Consider the following 19,514-nt stretch of genomic DNA (forward strand, 5'->3'; position numbering starts at 1 on the left):
ACAAAGAATGACCAAATAGATTACTTATATTATGATTTGTGTCATCTATGATCAAAGATATGTTAAATGACATAAATACCCTCATATGCTATAAACATGTCATTAAATACAAGGACCGCCCGCATAATATAGGTTTTACTTTCGCTTTGGAGACCTCAACAGCAGCTGCTACAAGTGTTATTCGGTTTCTCGATAGTTGGGAAATGCAAACGTAGCTTTTGCTTGTTTCCAAATTTTACCTTCTTATACTATTTTTTATATTTTATATATGTTTTTGCAATGTAAATGTGGCTTCCTCTCTTATAGAACATGTACTGTTGCTTGCACTTCATCATAAAATATTGTCTACCCAAGTTTGGTCTAAATTGGCCAGTGGCGTATCATACAACCTTCGGTCACTTTCTAACGAGTCTCGACAATTGTTCAATATGGTACTGGTTTATTGTCTATTATTTAGTTTCTACATTTTTTATGTACTATGGTATGTTCAACGATGATCACATTGATATTGGCGATTCTTCTCTACATTTTACAAACCGTGAAGGTTACATCCGACGTGTCACTCTGACACTCCTTCCCCTAAATCATTGACACGTGTAATTATGTAATTAGCTGTTAATTATCATGCTTAATTACCACAAAATGACACTTGTCTGAATCCTATTCGTCTACTTCCTTAATCTGATTCAATATCTCTTCTAAAAATGGATTAACCTATCTCCTACACTCCCGTTCTCTCTTTCTTTTCTCTTGAAAACATCCTGTCACGTCTTTCGTCGAGTACGGCCGATTGAAAGCATCCCGTTGTTCGCCAGTATCCCTAAATTATTCGTCATAGTTTTATACACACACCGGTACAAATTTCATGCGTTCTTTTTTGCTTCAATCGAATTCGGTGATACCCTAAATAATTAAGGTTTTTTAGTTTTTTGGTTTTGCGTTTCTGAAGATGCGATCTATACTCTATAACAGCGATTGAATTTAAATCAAGTATGTAACAACGATTGAATTTAAATCAAGTATGTAACAGCGATTGAATTTAGCGATTGGTTTTTTGTTTTATTTACTGTTTGTTTTTACATTATATTTATATACTTAACATGTTTTCTTTTTAATGAATGTAAAGTAATTTTTTCATTTATGTAGATGTCGCAGCTGTTCGCAAATTAAAGATGGTGTTTTATACTCCGTAATAATCCATCCATAGATGTCGATGGTAAGTTGATTCTATTTTTGTTTTGAAATAGTAGTTGAAATATGATAGTTTGAATATATTAGTATATTGTTACTTTAAATTATGTTCTAATATATATTTTGCAACATTATGTAAATTAGACAAATTGAAATTTTTCTGTATATATTTTGTACTTCTTATATATTTATTATCATAACTGTTGGTTGAATGTTGGTTAATGAACTAAACGACAAAGTTAAGTATAATGATTAACCAAAGAATATGTTTTGATGATGACACATACATATGCATAAGTGATGACCGACATCTTAACATAAAACACGCAAGGTCACTAATTCATACTTTATCTTGCAAATGACCAAGTCAAACATAGCTTAAAGAATAGAATTAAAGATCAGCAAAATACACGGTCAAAGGTACGGTCGAACGTATAGCCAGCCGTAGAACCTTAAACTGAATTGCAACGCAGTTTTGTGAAAACAAGTTGTACGGTCTCCACCACGGTCAACCGCAGTGCGACCGCAGTTTTCTCCGTTACCACTTTTGACCAATTAAGTTTGACTAGTTCCCGACATCTATAATTCATGAAACCTTTCTCAACATGCTTAGAATAGATGCCTTCTCCATACTCAATTGAGTTTTGGTTATAAAAACACTAATCGTGGTTAATTACGCCTAATGACATTTTAATGACAAATTAACCAATATTAGGCATAACACATAAGTGTTAAACAACAACTTGTGATCTTAAATCTTATCTAGACATCCTTAGTATGATCATCAAGTACCAACACACTTAAGCCAATGTCACCACAACAATAATTACTATTAAAGATGACTTAGTGATTTATTAAGGCTAAATGAAGAACAATGCTTTCAAGTGTAACTAGTAAAGACTTGTAATCCTTAAATACACTTAGATACATTTAGGATGGTCACCAAGTCCCAACTAGAGATTGCTCTTCCCTTGTGCATGTATTGGACATTAATGTGTGCTTACACATTAATCATGCAATATGTTATATTGCAAGTAAGCTTGCTAAAAGCTTAAATTATAAGTTGTGCAAATGTCTATATGATTAATCTTAGAGTAACTATCTCTTGCTATGTGTGATTATTACTTGCTACTTGCCAATATGTTTAATACTCATAAATTTGTCAATTTAAATAATATGCTTGCTATGTGCTTACTAGTTAGAATACTAGGATTCAAGTAACTAGCCTACTCCAATGTATTAAGTGTAAAATGGTTCAAAATGGAATTATAGTCAATTGTTTATTTGGTCTTGTCTAAGTAACAAGTTGTGATTGTTTATTCAAGTATGACTTAACTTTGATGTCTCTACACACTTAATGATTATCTTAGAAAGACATCATTCAATTAATCTTTACATAATCTTAAAATGAACATGACTTGTGATTAATTGAAACTAGGAAGTTAATGACATATTGACTAGTCTTTAGAATTGAACCAAATGCATTAATGTGACTAACTAAGTCTTGACCAAACCGAGATTTCCCAAAATATCAATCAAGACTATTTTCCAAGAATATTGGAGTGTTATGTCACTTTCACTCAATAAGACCAAATCTCACACACTTAATGCATATAGTACTTGTATAGGATGTTGGGTTTCTTTTGCAGGTGCTAGATGGAGTAAAGGTTCCAAATTGTGGTGTTCAAATCTCAGTCAAACGTTCATACAACGGATACATATTTTGGACTGGAGCACGCACGGTTGAATCACGATCGACCGTGATGGAAACCGTGTGACAACGGCTATTTTTTGAATCCTACTATAAAAGGCAAGCATTGAAGAGCATTTGAAGCTGACCCTCTTACATATTTCAAAAGCTTATTTCTAGAGATCACAAGGGCTCTAATTACTACTCAAATGTGATCAAGCAAGAGAAGATTCTATGATCTTATAGATATAGAATTTGGTTGTTGTAAACTTACTAATCAAAATCATTAATATTGTGAGTTTACTTAGTGTAATGTATGTCCTAGTATTGTCTTAGGATCATCATAACAAAGTGTATAAGTCTTGTAACTTCAATTAGTAGAAGCATAGGCTAGCTTTGTGATCTACTTCCTTAAAGGGACTTACGAAGTTGATTAATCTCATTTGGAGATTAATACTTGTCCAAGGTGAAGACAAGTTGATCTAGGTTGGAGTTGATCTTTCAAATGGATAGGAAGATTAGGTTTGTTGTCTACCAAAGAAGTTGAAGACTTGTAAATCGAATCTCGACCGGGTTTGGAGAAAAGTGCTTAGTGAAGCAACAAATCCCGATTAGTGTAATCGGGGAGTGGATTAAGGTGGATTAGTTAACATTCACCCGAACCACTATAAATCCTTGTGTCTATGTTCTTTACATTACTTCATTCATCATTTTGAACATATACACTACACACATCATGTTTGAGTTGAATTGGTTGATCATAGTTAATCAAATTTGGTGATCAATCGAAAAAGTGTTAAAAATGTATTAAGTAACTATTCCCCCCCTAGTTACTTACAATAACATTTATGTGGTAATTCGTGTTAAGGTGTAAACCAAACATGAAGGGAACCATGAAATACGTAGATGGTATTGCAGGTCAGGGTAGATATGGATCAAAGTTAACTGTTTATCAAATTAAAGATTCTTTACGTCAGGCCGAGTCAAAAGCATAACGACTATCACAAGCACGTAATTCATTTTTTCACTACAAATGTGTGAAACTGATTGTAGGGAAGATTGAGGTATGTGTCAAGATGGGTCGTTATAACAGACCGAAACTGGGGTTAGAAGTAAGATTACTAAATTACCCTTAGCTTTATATTTGTGTTTAAATATGCTTTTATTTTAATAATATGTTTATTATTAATTGAATATGTGGTTAAGACCAGTTTGTGACAAGGGTCACAGAAATGGTTCATTTGTTGAATTTAGACTCCGTTAGGATTACCAAATTAAGTACAAAAGATATTAGATAATTGATGAATACCCGTGTGTTATGGGGTATGGGTTTTAATAACCCATTTAGAGTGCAAACTGCTTCTTTCTTTCCATTTCTAGATATTTCTCAAAATAAGAACGTACCTAAACTTCATCCCTCATAAACCCTAATCTAATACAAGCTAGAAATTGAATCAAGATGCTTTAGGAACTGAATCATATCATCCCTGTAAGCATTTATCCAGGTTAGCATGCTTGAATTCGTGGTTTAATTCTTAAGAATTGGGTTTGGGTGTAAAATGGGTTTTATGTATTTTTAAGCTTGAATCTTCATCATCTGTGTTAGTTATGCTTAATTGATGTTAGAAATAGTTGCTATATAGTTTATATGATGTTTTTGAAGTGGTTTTAGTGTTAGAACTTGCAAAAATCAAGATTTGGAGTCAAAAACGCGAAAAACAGCGAGCTGTAGCTGTTCATCAGCTTCCACGCGTTTGAGGGCTCAACCACACAGTTGAGCACGCATTTGAGGGCTCAACCACGCGGTTGAGGGCTCAACCGCACATGTGAGGTCTCAACCACGCGGTTGAGCACTAGTCAGCTTTTGGTAAAATTGAAAAGGGCGTAACTTTCAAACCGTAACTCCGATTTCAATGAATAAACTATCGTTGGAATCATCTTGAGATTACTTTCTAATGATAAGGTTCTAAGAATCTGGATCAAAATTTATTTTTGTCAAAAAAAGAGGTTTTAGTGCGTATGTCTTTCGTAACATGCATTTATATGTCACTATTGATGGAGATTATGATAGAGACTTATCAATTAGTGATAATATGATTGTATGATGTGGTTTAGAACTTGATATTATGACTTTGGGTGGTTTTAGGTTAAAAACCCATCATAACAGCTGTTGTTGCTGTTCTTCTCCACCCACACGAGTGAACTTTCACACGTACGGTTGAGGCAGTCAACTGCATGGTGAACCGCACGAGTGAGTGGTTACTTGAACTGTTATATTTGCTAGTTGGATCGTACGGTTGAGATGTGACTCGTACGAGTCATATGTCACTCGTGTGGTCAACCGTAAGGATCTACTGTTATCTAATTAGATATTTGGCCAAGGACCAAACGCACGAGTGAGGTGTTAACCGCACGGTTGAGGTTTCTCAGACGTGCGGATGATTGTCAGTCATACGCTTGACAGGTCAGATTGGTTAAGTGTTCAAGTACTTGTTTATTGATGTTATTATCTTGTTGTTGGGATGATATCAAGACATGATTACTGACTTGATTATGTCTATTTTTCAGGTGGAAAAGATAAAGAGAAGGCTCAGAAAGATTAGACCTCTGAGAACCTTCAGTCGCTGGTAATCGGTGAGTGAGTCTATCTTCGGATAGAATTTAAGTAGCAAATCATGCTACCGTGGATTACTCTGATTACCTTATGTAGCGTAGTGATTGCCATGCTAGGTGGATAGTTGCAAGCTATGTGATCTATATATGTTGTATATGTGCACTGTGTTTGACACCAGCCATTCTTAGGGCGGTTGGGGACTTTCAACCATTCCTAGGGCAGTTGAAGTTCGTGTGAGGTCAACCATTCCAAGGGAGGTTGAGTCCAAGTCCTACAGTCTGTTTAGTATAACATAGAAGAACGCATGTGTTGCGTTTGGATAGTTATGCAGAGACTGGTAGGAAGGACTATCGGTAGATCCTAGCTCGATCAACTAGGTTCGTGTGCCTGTACAAGCCGCCGATCCTCATATTGTCGTTGTTTGTATGCTTGATGGTTGTAAGCATGTTAGTTGACTGTTGTATGATGGATTGCTTAAGCTTAATCTGTAGATAGATTCCATTCACTTAGCTGTACGCTAATCTCCCACATTCCCCCTGCAGGTTTAGCTACTGCTGATGGGATCGGGCATTGATGTAGAAGACATGTTTGACTTGCAACTCTGATGTGGACTTTTGTAACCGTGACTGTAATAATGTAACATCGTTTGATAAAGTAAACTTAATTAAGTGATTTTTGTACTAATGTAATTAGGTTGTGATTTTATTAAATAAGACTTCCGCTGTGTTATAAAAAAAATGGCCGGTGTTACAAGTTGGTATCAGATCATAGGTTTGACAGCAAGTACATGCGTGTATCTTGTTCTTAAACCTTAAGTGGAGTCAAACATGACAGTAGGTGGGGCTAAGTGAATGCAGGGATACGTGTACGTTAGTTGTGTTAACCTAACCAGTTATCCACTAAGCTTTTGTGTGAGCTGTTTTGTAGCACAGGTGTGGCTAACAGGGATGCAAACGCTACCGGCCCGACAAACCCCGGAACATACAGAGCACCAAATGAGGGTGTTGAGTCCGATGATGATGATCAACAAAGTTATATACATGAGTTAGAAAGTAAACTGAAAGAAGCTCAGGATAAAATTATTGAGCTTGAGTTGGTAAATCCTGCGGGAAATGATGATACGCCACCTGGATTTCCGATAGCACAATCTCAAACGGTACCCAACATGAACCAGACTCAATTCCAATACCCAGTGCAAAATCAACCACCTCAACAGTACTACATGCCACCACAAAATACTTTCCCTTTTCAAAATCCAATATTAATGAACCCATACCAAACGCAGATGTTCTAACAACCCTTTGTTCAACACTATAATAAATGTACCTACAAACAGTTCTTAGATTGCAAACCCACAGAATATTCGGGAAGTTCTAACCCGATAGAAACTATGAATTGGTTGATGGAGGTTGAAAGGGCTTTGAAAGCCTGTCAATGCGAACCGGAGTTGCGGTTTATGTATGCTTGTAGATTGTTAAAGGGTAGAGCTATGGTTTGGTGGAATGCGTTGACGTCAAGTATTCCAAAGGAGAATGTTAAGCAAATTACTTGGGAACAATTTCAATGGAAAGTTTGTGAACAGTATTTGTAACATCCCGCATTTTTCCGCTAAACTATTTTAACGCCCGTCTTTTTCTTTATAAATAATGCCCTTCGTATCTAGATTCGTATCCTTTGTTATGTAACGTTTTAAATATTCTCGTTATCGAATTTCAATATCTCCCGTACTCCCGTGTAACTTAAAATATTCGATCGGTTAAATCCCGCACCCGCTTTGAAACTCGAGGGACCGGAGTTGCCAAATGGGCAAACTAGTTGACTAGGTCAACTAGTCAACCCATTTTTCATTTCATCATCTCTCTCTATCTTTCTCTCTACCAAGAACACACACACAAAAACCCATTCCATTCATTCATCATCTAAATTCAATCTTGGAAGCTCACAACAAATCCGACTACATATTCTTGATCCTCTCATCATCCTCTTCGATTTGATACTAACTTCATTGATTTTGGGTAACATTTCTAAAACTCTAGATTTCTTTAAATTCGTGTTCTTGACTTAAAAGTGTGTTCATTAGTGTCTATGGCTCATTGTGATGTCGTGTATGTAATTTGTATGCTCGATTTGTTGTTTTTGGTGTAACTAGTTCATCATGAAAATTGCTTGCTAAATCTTTGATTTTGGATGATCAAATGTTGTTAGATTGTTAAAGTGCATGTTTTAATTGTGTTACTAGTATCTTTAGCTTCGTTTTGATGTATAGGTTGATTAAGGAAACATCAAACTCATGACTATTGATTTTTGTGAATTTTCGTTAGAGTTTGATAAGCTTTAGATGAACCTTTGATGCACCAAATGCTATGAAATATTGTAGATAATAATTTTGTTGCAATGTGTGTTTGATTACCTTCGAAACGGCATATCATACATGTAAATTGGTTGCCCGAATCATAAAATGCGTTTTTAGAACTTGAACCTTTGATTATGAACGTTTAATGCGGTTTTGGGTTGTTGTAAGTGTTGAATTACTTGTTGAAATGTGTCTAGTCATTTTCTTCGTCAAAATACCTTTCCAACGGTGTATGATACATGTTTTGATTGTTTGCGGATCATGATTTGAGTTTGTTTGGTTTTTGGTTCGTGCACTTGTGTTTCAGCAAAACAGGGTCTGTATACTGATCTGGACGCCGTCCAGACTCTGGGACGCCGTCCAGACCTTCAGACTTGGACGCCGTCCAGACTCTGGGACGCCGTCCAGACCTTCAGACTTGGACGCCGTCCAGACTCTGGGACGCCGTCCAATTGCACTATCAGATTCTGTTTTGCTTGGTCAATTTACGAAAAATGTTTGCTATGCTACGGACCTCCGATTAACATGAAACTTGGCCAACATACTCATATAGGATTATATAACTTAGAAAAATTGTCGGATACCCGACCCGACCCCGTTGACTTTGACTTTGACCAAGTCTGACTTTTAATCAAACTTAACCAAATGGTTGTGCAATCGTTCTAACATGCTTTTATACTTGTATCTTGCATGAAACATGACAACTTGATTCACATGCTACATTATTGAGTCGTAACGAGCCATAGGACTAATTGAACACATTTCACCCGACCTTGTGTCGTAACGGGTTAATTGATATAACTTACTTGTTTAGGTCAAGGCTAAGCAACTTTCATGCACACGTTTACTTTGTGAAGTACATTTATACTCGTGCACTCGAGGTGAGATCATAGTCCCACCTTTGCAAATACTTTTATACTTTTAAATCGTGGGCTGAGAAAAATATACTTTATGTACATTTATACGGTTTATACTTTCATACTTTGGATACAAATGCGAATACAAGAGCAAAGATACAGACGAGTTAGAACAAAAGTCCTCAATCCAATTATCATTAGTTCCACTTGCAGGGTGTAAGTGTAAGCGAGTGATTATGTTGTGTGGCCATACGGGTTTAACAAACCCTCATTCAGACGGTTCGCTACCGTTAGTGAATGAAATATAATTTCAACAATGTATAGTGTAAGTTCTAACACTAAATTCAAAATTCAGAGGGAAGATTCGGTTAAGCCTTGATAATTGGGTGCTCGTGATACAAATACTATTTTGGAATGTGAACGATTCTGGTTGAACAATTCTTAAAGAACCTTGTGGTTCAATACAATTTACTTACTAAACCTATGATTTCACCAACGTTTTCGTTGACAGATTTCTATGTTTTTCTCAGGTCTTGCACGATATGTGATACATGCTTCCGCTCATTATTTGATACTTGCATTGGATGTCGAGTATACATGCTTTTCGTGGAACGTCTTTTGACTTTACTTTAAACTGTGTCGCCTGGATTTCAATCGTACTTATAACGTTGTAACTTAACTTTTGGTTGAACAATTCTTGTAAACTTTGAAACAATCTTTATTTTGAAATGAAGGCGACATATTTTGGTCAAACGTTATCTTAAAGACTTATAATCAGGTAATGGGACCCACGTAGCCGACGCCGTCACTTGACGATTTGTCGGGGTCGCTACAGTTGGTATCAGAGCCTTGGTTGTAGGGATTTAGAGTTCATTTGTGTCCACCCCGAGTCATAGGGTACATAGGTGAATCTAGACTACAACCGGCATATAGACTGCAGTAGGAATTACTTGACTATTTGTGCATTTATACTCGAACTCTTCTATGATATCTAACTCGTATTCGATCTTGATCTTATGTTGATAAATTTTGTTGACGCGCCACCTTGACTTTATGAAGTAATGTTAAATGCACATGAGAATCAGGGTAATATAATTTCCGGGATTATATTACGGTGATTCACATGGACGTTCCGACATTATGACATAAAGAATTTAGGGCGAGTCAAGGAAAATTTTCTCTCTATCCTTATTCCATACTCCGGTTAGTATTGTTGAAAATACTAACCAACGATATTCTTGTGTCTTGAAGGAACAATGGCTCCTCGTCGTGTACGCCGCAATGAAACTCCCGAACAAGCTCTCGAACGGATGATAGCTACCGCCGTAGATGCGGCCATGGCCGGTCACTCATCCAACAACAATAATAATAACAACCACAACAACGACAACAACAATGGAGCCGGAAACTCAAACGAGGGATGCTCCTATAAAGCTTTCATGGGGTGCAAACCTCACACTTTTGATGGAACCGGGGGACCGGTCGTGCTCACCCGATGGTTTGAGCAAACGGAAGCCGTCTTTAGCATAAGCGGTTGTCGGGACCAAGACAAGGTCAAATACTCCACTCACACTTTCTCCGGAATTGCTCTAACATGGTGGAACACCTATGTTCAATCGGTGGGTACCGATGAAGCTCATGCCCTCTCTTGGGCCGATCTAAAGGAAAAGATGATTGTTGAATATTTTCCGCGCGAAGAAACCCGAAAGCTTGAGGAAGAACTAAGAGCTTTGAAAGCGGTCGGAAACGATCTTAAAGCTTATAATCAACGCTTCGCCGAACTATCCTTGATGTGTCCTAATCTCGTTAACCCCGAATCTCAAAGGATTGAGCTCTACATGCTCGGTCTTCCAAAAAGCATCAAACAAGGGGTGATGTCATCCAAACCCACTACTCATCAAGCCGCTATGAACATGGCTCGCCAACTAATTGAAACGGTTGACGAAATCGTAGTCCCGGCACCTAAGGCCGAGGATAAATCGGGCGGCAACAAAAGAAAGTGGGAACCCTCCCAATCAAGCAACAACAACTTTGCTAAGAAGCCTTACACCTCCGACGGCAAGAGGGGTTATACCGGACACCTACCGTATTGTAACGAGTGCTACAAACATCATTTAGGCGAATGTGGCAAACCATTTTGCTTGAAGTGTCAAAGAAGTGGCCATGTAGCCCACGATTGTAGGAATACCGCTCCCGTCGCCCAAAAGGAGCACAATGCACCCAAGACGGGTGTTTGTTTTGAATGTGGCCAACCGGGACATTTTAGGAGTGCGTGCCCAAATAAGAAAATCAACCCCAACGCACGCCGTTGAACTTTCAACATCGACACCTAGGATGCCCGAGACGACGATGGACTAGTCACGGGTACGTTTCTTCACAACAAACCGTATATTTCATACTTATTTGATTCGATTACCGTTAGACGTTTTATAAACAAGACTTTGACTCGTACCCTTTGCACTCCACCTTTTTCCCCTAGACACTACTTAGGCAATTTAAGTGACCAACGGAATATTGTGTGCCTATAAATTTTATTGGAGGATATACGTTAAGACTTTTGACTTGACACCTATAGAACTAGGGAGCTCGAAACCTATTCGTAAAAAAAAAAAAAAAAAAAAAAAAAAAAAAAAAAAAAAACCGATACCCTCTCCCTCGCATCCATGACCTCATGATTTCTTGCATGAATCCCGTGTGTATTCCAAAACGACCTCCGTTCCGGTTATCATCAATTGGGGGTTAAGTGAGACGATGTCTCCTAAGCCATTTCCGAACTCGCAACGTTAGTTGTAAATCTCTCTTAGTACCGTTTGATTTATTTAGGACTCCGTCCGCATTCATGAACCTCCTAAATCACGTATGCAACTTATCTAGACAAATCTGTTATCGTATTTATAGATGACGTCTTAACTTATTTAAGTAAAGAAGGAAAACGAACAACATCACCATCTTACGCTCGAACTTTTGAGAAAAGAGCAACTTTATACCAAATTCTCCGAGTGAGAATTTCTGTTGAACGAAGTCCAATTTTCTAGACCATAATGTTAATGGTCAAGGCATTACAATCAATCTCGAAATCAAGCCACATGTAATCAGGAAACTCTCCCCACTCAGACTTGTATTCGTAAAATCTTAGATCTCGTCAGTTATTACCGAAGATTCATTTCTGACTTTTCTCGTGTTACATGACTTTTAAACTCGTTAACTCACTAAGGAAAACTTTAAACCTCTCCGTGTTCGAGCCTTGAGCGTGATTCTTCACACCAACATTTCTAGTTAAATTCGTTATTTTGCACGAAGAAGTCGAATACTAAATTGTGGATCCGATCAATTTTCTCGTCATCACGTACCACACTACATACCTCTGATATTTCACCATTACCGTCTGATATTACTGGAATTTAAGATAACACACAATCCAATGATACTTCACTCTTCTTTGACTTAACGTCCTTGTGTTTCTGATAATCGACCAACTATTATTCAACCCCGAACTATACAACTACGTGTACTACCTCGTTTCTCTTTCAGACTTCAACTTTTGACAACTAGAGGCACGTTATGGCAACCTCGAGATGTAAGCTCATCCTATTCAAAGTCCTCATTTCACTCCCATCCTCATCGCTCGCATTTCCGTTTAAGGAAACTCCTTGTAACATTTCTCCATGGATAGATAAACTCCTCATATTACATTAGTATTCGCCACGAGGGTGAATAGTCCTAACAAACATTTTTCGACCCCTAACTGACTTGTTCAAACGTATCTTAAGAGATTCTATTCCAACACGGTGTATCTTCGTCATTTATCCTGTATCGAAATACTCGTTTCACTTCTAGCGTTACAAGAGACCTCGGGAACCCGCTTAGACACATGTACCGTGTATCTCCCACAAACAGACGAACCGAACAAACGAACGATTTACGTCTTCGAAAGGCATGTTTCAAACTTGCATGGTCGGTTTTAGTTGATCCCTCATACTACGATAGTTACCGTTCTTGTACTAACGCCGCACTTCCGAAACCCTATATGACCGCAAATGTCATACCCCTATTCGTTGGACCAACGCATGTGGCAAACAAACACCGAAATCTGAACTACATCAGTAAACAACAATTGAGATCATTCAAGTCCGAGAAGGGCTCGAGACGACCCGTAGTCGCCAAAAGAGTCATACCAAACTTAGATGAAAACCTCACAAATCCCAGTGTGTAACCGCGTAATATTGAGAAACCGCACCTTGGAAAGTTGTAACTCATTTTGGGAAATCGAGGAAGGTTATATCCGCAATATTGAACCTTTTGAAACCTTGGGGCGTATTAGAGCCGCTTCCTACCATTTAGAACGGCCGACTCAATTAAGTTTCCGTTTACCCTACATTTCGTGTAACAAACTTAGAAACGTGTCCTGCGGAACAGGAACGTGCAATCCTTCTAGATGCACCAACTATTGATGACAAACTCCTCCTCATAGGAAAAACCGGCTGAACCAGGTATCTTAAAAACCGAACCTTAATACAACGTAACACCCCGACTATCCGGATTCGTGGAATGTCCAAGAAAGTACCTTCACTCATTCGTAGAGTTACTACTCTAAGTCTCGAGTAAGAGATATCGACTACTACTTCCAACTAAATTTCGGGACGAAATTTCTTTTGAGGTGTGGATAATGTAACATCCCGCATTTTTCCGCTAAACTATTTTAACGCCCGTCTTTTTCTTTATAAATAATGCCCTTCGTATCTAGATTCGTATCCTTTGTTATGTAACGTTTTAAATATTCTCGTTATCGAATTTCAATATCTCCCGTACTCCCGTGTAACTTAAAATATTCGATCGGTTAAATCCCGCACCCGCTTTGAAACTCGAGGGACCGGAGTTGCCAAATGGGCAAACTAGTTGACTAGGTCAACTAGTCAACCCATTTTTCATTTCATCATCTCTCTCTATCTTTCTCTCTACCAAGAACACACACACAAAAACCCATTCCATTCATTCATCATCTAAATTCAATCTTGGAAGCTCACAACAAATCCGACTACATATTCTTGATCCTCTCATCATCCTCTTCGATTTGATACTAACTTCATTGATTTTGGGTAACATTTCTAAAACTCTAGATTTCTTTAAATTCGTGTTCTTGACTTAAAAGTGTGTTCATTAGTGTCTATGGCTCATTGTGATGTCGTGTATGTAATTTGTATGCTCGATTTGTTGTTTTTGGTGTAACTAGTTCATCATGAAAATTGCTTGCTAAATCTTTGATTTTGGATGATCAAATGTTGTTAGATTGTTAAAGTGCATGTTTTAATTGTGTTACTAGTATCTTTAGCTTCGTTTTGATGTATAGGTTGATTAAGGAAACATCAAACTCATGACTATTGATTTTTGTGAATTTTCGTTAGAGTTTGATAAGCTTTAGATGAACCTTTGATGCACCAAATGCTATGAAATATTGTAGATAATAATTTTGTTGCAATGTGTGTTTGATTACCTTCGAAACGGCATATCATACATGTAAATTGGTTGCCCGAATCATAAAATGCGTTTTTAGAACTTGAACCTTTGATTATGAACGTTTAATGCGGTTTTGGGTTGTTGTAAGTGTTGAATTACTTGTTGAAATGTGTCTAGTCATTTTCTTCGTCAAAATACCTTTCCAACGGTGTATGATACATGTTTTGATTGTTTGCGGATCATGATTTGAGTTTGTTTGGTTTTTGGTTCGTGCACTTGTGTTTCAGCAAAACAGGGTCTGTATACTGATCTGGACGCCGTCCAGACTCTGGGACGCCGTCCAGACCTTCAGACTTGGACGCCGTCCAGACTCTGGGACGCCGTCCAGACCTTCAGACTTGGACGCCGTCCAGACTCTGGGACGCCGTCCAATTGCACTATCAGATTCTGTTTTGCTTGGTCAATTTACGAAAAATGTTTGCTATGCTACGGACCTCCGATTAACATGAAACTTGGCCAACATACTCATATAGGATTATATAACTTAGAAAAATTGTCGGATACCCGACCCGACCCCGTTGACTTTGACTTTGACCAAGTCTGACTTTTAATCAAACTTAACCAAATGGTTGTGCAATCGTTCTAACATGCTTTTATACTTGTATCTTGCATGAAACATGACAACTTGATTCACATGCTACATTATTGAGTCGTAACGAGCCATAGGACTAATTGAACACATTTCACCCGACCTTGTGTCGTAACGGGTTAATTGATATAACTTACTTGTTTAGGTCAAGGCTAAGCAACTTTCATGCACACGTTTACTTTGTGAAGTACATTTATACTCGTGCACTCGAGGTGAGATCATAGTCCCACCTTTGCAAATACTTTTATACTTTTAAATCGTGGGCTGAGAAAAATATACTTTATGTACATTTATACGGTTTATACTTTCATACTTTGGATACAAATGCGAATACAAGAGCAAAGATACAGACGAGTTAGAACAAAAGTCCTCAATCCAATTATCATTAGTTCCACTTGCAGGGTGTAAGTGTAAGCGAGTGATTATGTTGTGTGGCCATACGGGTTTAACAAACCCTCATTCAGACGGTTCGCTACCGTTAGTGAATGAAATATAATTTCAACAATGTATAGTGTAAGTTCTAACACTAAATTCAAAATTCAGAGGGAAGATTCGGTTAAGCCTTGATAATTGGGTGCTCGTGATACAAATACTATTTTGGAATGTGAACGATTCTGGTTGAACAATTCTTAAAGAACCTTGTGGTTCAATACAATTTACTTACTAAACCTATGATTTCACCAACGTTTTCGTTGACAGATTTCTATGTTTTTCTCAGGTCTTGCACGATATGTGATACATGCTTCCGCTCATTATTTGATACTTGCATTGGATGTCGAGTATACATGCTTTTCGTGGAACGTCTTTTGACTTTACTTTAAACTGTGTCGCCTGGATTTCAATCGTACTTATAACGTTGTAACTTAACTTTTGGTTGAACAATTCTTGTAAACTTTGAAACAATCTTTATTTTGAAATGAAGGCGACATATTTTGGTCAAACGTTATCTTAAAGACTTATAATCAGGTAATGGGACCCACGTAGCCGACGCCGTCACTTGACGATTTGTCGGGGTCGCTACAGTATTGTTCCTCGTTTGATCTTAACCAATTGAAGAATGAATTTTTAGAAATGAGAATGACGCCTTAGATGTCAATCGATGAAGTGATTGGTCAGTTTATGGATAAGTTGAGATTTATATCTCAGTGGGTACCAGATGAAGCATCAAGGATTCAACATTTTGTTAATGTGATCTTGCCAGAGTACAGAATGTCAGTAACGATGGCGACTAGTTTGTCCCAGGCCTTTGTTATAGCCAGAATGGTAGAGAGTGATTTGAAAGCGGCAAGAGGAATGATGACAGGGAGTGCGATGAATCCGAGTGGTCAAACGGGTGGTCAATCCAGTGGTAAGTCAAAGAAATCATTTGGGTTTAGACAGAAAAGTAAGAGTCGACAAAGTGGTTCGGGGTCTGGATCAGGTAGTGGGAATTGGTGCCACACTTGTAAGTCTACACACAGTGGTCAATGCTCAGAGGCTACCAGAAGATGTCTGAGATGTGGTGCAGTAGGACATGAGTCCCAAAGGTGTTCATTTCCAGGAAATGTGTGTTGAGGTTGTCATCAACCAGGACATCGTGCTATAAGTTGTCCGTCCAAGAGTGTGAGTTCCGGGGTAGGGTCAGGTGCGCGTTCAGCATCAGTTGGAGGGTCTACTACCTCGAGTGGGCAGAAGAGGAAGAACCCTCCCACAGCAGAGGCCAGAGCTTTTCAGATGTCAGTTGAGAAGGCTACTGAAACTGACGATGTGATCATCAGTATGTTTTTAATCAACTCAATACCTGCTCGTATATTGTTTGATTATGGTGCGAATAAGTCTTTTATGTCGTTAGACTTTTGTGCTAAATTGAATTTACCTGCTACTGTGCTGCCTGAACCGGTTAGATTAGAGGTAGGAGATGGAAAGATCACATGTCACAACGTTTGTGACTGGGGTTAGTATTGATATTGAAGGAAAGTCATTTCCTATTACTTGTTTAGTGTTACCCATTCCTAGTTTTGACGTAGTGTGAGGAATGGATTGGCTGAGCCCACTTAGAGCTAGTATTAAGTGCGATAGGAAAATGATTTCCTTTCGTTTAGCTGACGGAACCAGTGTTATAGCCCGAGGGGAACGAGGTGGGTATAATTTTCCATTGATATCAATGATGAAAGCTAAGAAATCCTTATCCAAAGGGTGTGAATCGTTCCTAGCTTATGTAGTAGATGGTAAGAAAGAAAAGAAATCAATAGCCGATATTCTGGTAGTTTCAGAGTTTCCGGAAGTGTTTCCAGACGAGTTACCAGGGTTACCGCCGATAAGAGAAGTAGAGTATAAGATTGAATTGGTGCCTGGAGCCACTCCAGTTGCCAAAGCCCCATATCATTTAGCGCCTTCAGAAATTCATGAGATGATGTCACAAATTCAGGAGCTATTGGATCGTGGGTTTATTAGACCGAGTTCTACTCCTAGGGGTGCACCAGTATTATTTGTTAAAAAGAAAGACGGTACCTTGCGTATGTGTATAGATTATCGGGAGTTGAATAAGAGAACAGTAAAGAATAAGTACCCGCTGCCTAGAATAGATGATTTATTCGATCAATTGCAGGGTGCTTCATACTTCTCCAAGATAGATTTACGATCTGGGTATCATCAGGTTAGAGTTGCAGAATCTGACATCCCGAAGACAGCGTTTAGAACTAGGTACGATCATTATGAGTTCTTGGTCATGCCATTTGGGTTAACGAACGCGCCAGCAGTCTTCATGGATCTGATGAATAGGGTGTGTCGTCCGTTTCTAGATAAATTCGTGATTGTGTTTGTAGACGACATATTAGTGAATTCAAAGACAGAGGCCGTGCATGTTGAACATTTAAGACAGGTGTTGAATTTGTTGAAACAGGAATAGTTATTTGCAAAATTTTCTAAGTGTGAATTCTGGTTGAGAGAAGTGCAGTTTTTGGGTCATGTAATTTGTGCCGAGGGTATAAAAGTTGATCCATCTAAGATTAATGCGGTTATGAATTGGAAATCGCCAAGGAATCCGACAGAAATTAAGAGTTTTCTGGGATTAGCTAGTTATTACCGAAGGTTCATAAAAGATTTCTCGAAAATAGCGGGTCCGTGGACTAAGTTGACTCGAAAAGACATAGCCTTTCGATGGGGTGATGATCAAGAAAAGGCTTTTCAGACATTGAAACATTTATTGTGTCAGGATCCAGTGTTAGCATTACCAGAAGGTTTAGATGACTTCGTGGTCTATTGTGATGCGTCCTTCACCGGGATGGGTTGTGTACTGATGCAGAGAGATAAAGTGATTGTGTACGCCTCCAGACAGTTGAAAGTTCATGAAAGAAATTATCCTATACATAATTTAGAAATGGCTGTCGTAGTGTTTGCTCTGAAGTTATGGAGACATTATTTGTATGGGACACATTGTGTAATATGTACAGATCATAAGAGTCTGGAATATATTTTCTCTCAAAAAGAATTGAATATGCATCAGAGACGGTGGCAAGAGCTGATTAAAGACTACGATTGTGAAATCAAGTACCATCCGGGTAAAGCAAATGTCATAGCAAATGCACTAAGTCGTAAAAAGTCTGATGAGAATGTGAAATTTCGGCGTTTGAGTATAACTTTAGATTTGATTGATCAATTACGAACTGTTCAAGCCTGTACTTTAGAGGATGAACATATTAAATCTGAACTTATCACTAAACGAAAATTTGACCTAATTGATGATTCTCGTGGACTTAAGACTTTAAATAACCGTATTTGGGTGACTATGCTTGGAGACTTGAGGGATTTGATCATGACTGAAGCTCACAAATCCAGATTGACAGTACATCCAGGCAGTAATAAGATGTATCATGATTTGAAATCAATGTATTGGTGGCCGACTATGAAAACAGACATCGCTCGTTTTGTTGAAAAGTGTCATATTTGTGCGCAAGTGAAGGCATAACACCAGAAACTGTATGGTTCATTACGTCAGTTACAGATTTCAGAGTGGAAATGGGAGCATATCAAGATGGATTTTGTGACAAAGTTACCTAGAACTCAGAGAAAACACGATATGATTTGGGTAATAGTTGATCGTTTGACCAAGAGTGCTCATTTTCTGGCTACGCGTGAAACAGCATCGTTGAGTGAGTTAGCAGATTTGTATGTGAAAGAAGTGGTTAGTCATCATGGTGTGCCGTTATCTATAGTTTCTGACAGAGATTCTAGATTTGTATCGAACTTCTGGAACATTTTACAACAGAATCTGGGTACACGTGTGAATTTGAGTACAACTTATCATCCTCAGACAAATGGTCAGAGTGAACGAACGATACAGACGCTAGAGGATATGTTGAGAGCGTGTGTATTAGAATATGGTGGTTCATGGGATACACATTTTCCATTGGTTGAATTTGCGTATAATAATTCTTATCATTCGAGCATAGGAATGCCGCCTTACGAAATGTTGTACGACCGTCGTTGCAGAACTCCGACTTGTTGGTTAGAAGATGGAGATAAACGGTTTGCTGGTCCCGAAATTGTTCAAATGATAGCTAAAAAGTTGCTATTGCGCGAGAAAAGTTGAAAGCTGCCAGAAATAGACAAAAGATGTATGCAGATCTGTGTAGACGTCCGATAACTTTTAATGTGGGTGATCGTGTGTATCTTAAGGTTTCACCATGGAAAGGGGTTATCAGATTTGGCAAATGTGGTAAGCTTGC

At 38.2% G+C, this 19,514-nt stretch overlaps 1 protein-coding gene across 1 annotated transcript; it reads left to right on the top strand.

Annotated features, from left to right (window-relative positions):
- The first annotated feature begins 16,521 nt into the window (after window positions 1-16,521).
- LOC139841002 (uncharacterized) lies at window positions 16,522-17,695 on the top strand. The gene is made up of 3 exons (XM_071831240.1): window positions 16,522-16,741; window positions 16,890-17,269; window positions 17,690-17,695. Exons 1-3 carry the CDS (start codon window positions 16,522-16,524, stop codon window positions 17,693-17,695), a joined length of 606 nt encoding a protein of 201 aa, XP_071687341.1.
- Window positions 17,696-19,514: the final 1,819 nt, after the last annotated feature.

This window comes from Rutidosis leptorrhynchoides, chromosome 4, assembly GCF_046630445.1.
Source record: "Rutidosis leptorrhynchoides isolate AG116_Rl617_1_P2 chromosome 4, CSIRO_AGI_Rlap_v1, whole genome shotgun sequence".
NCBI classification, from domain to species: Eukaryota; Viridiplantae; Streptophyta; class Magnoliopsida; order Asterales; family Asteraceae; genus Rutidosis; species Rutidosis leptorrhynchoides.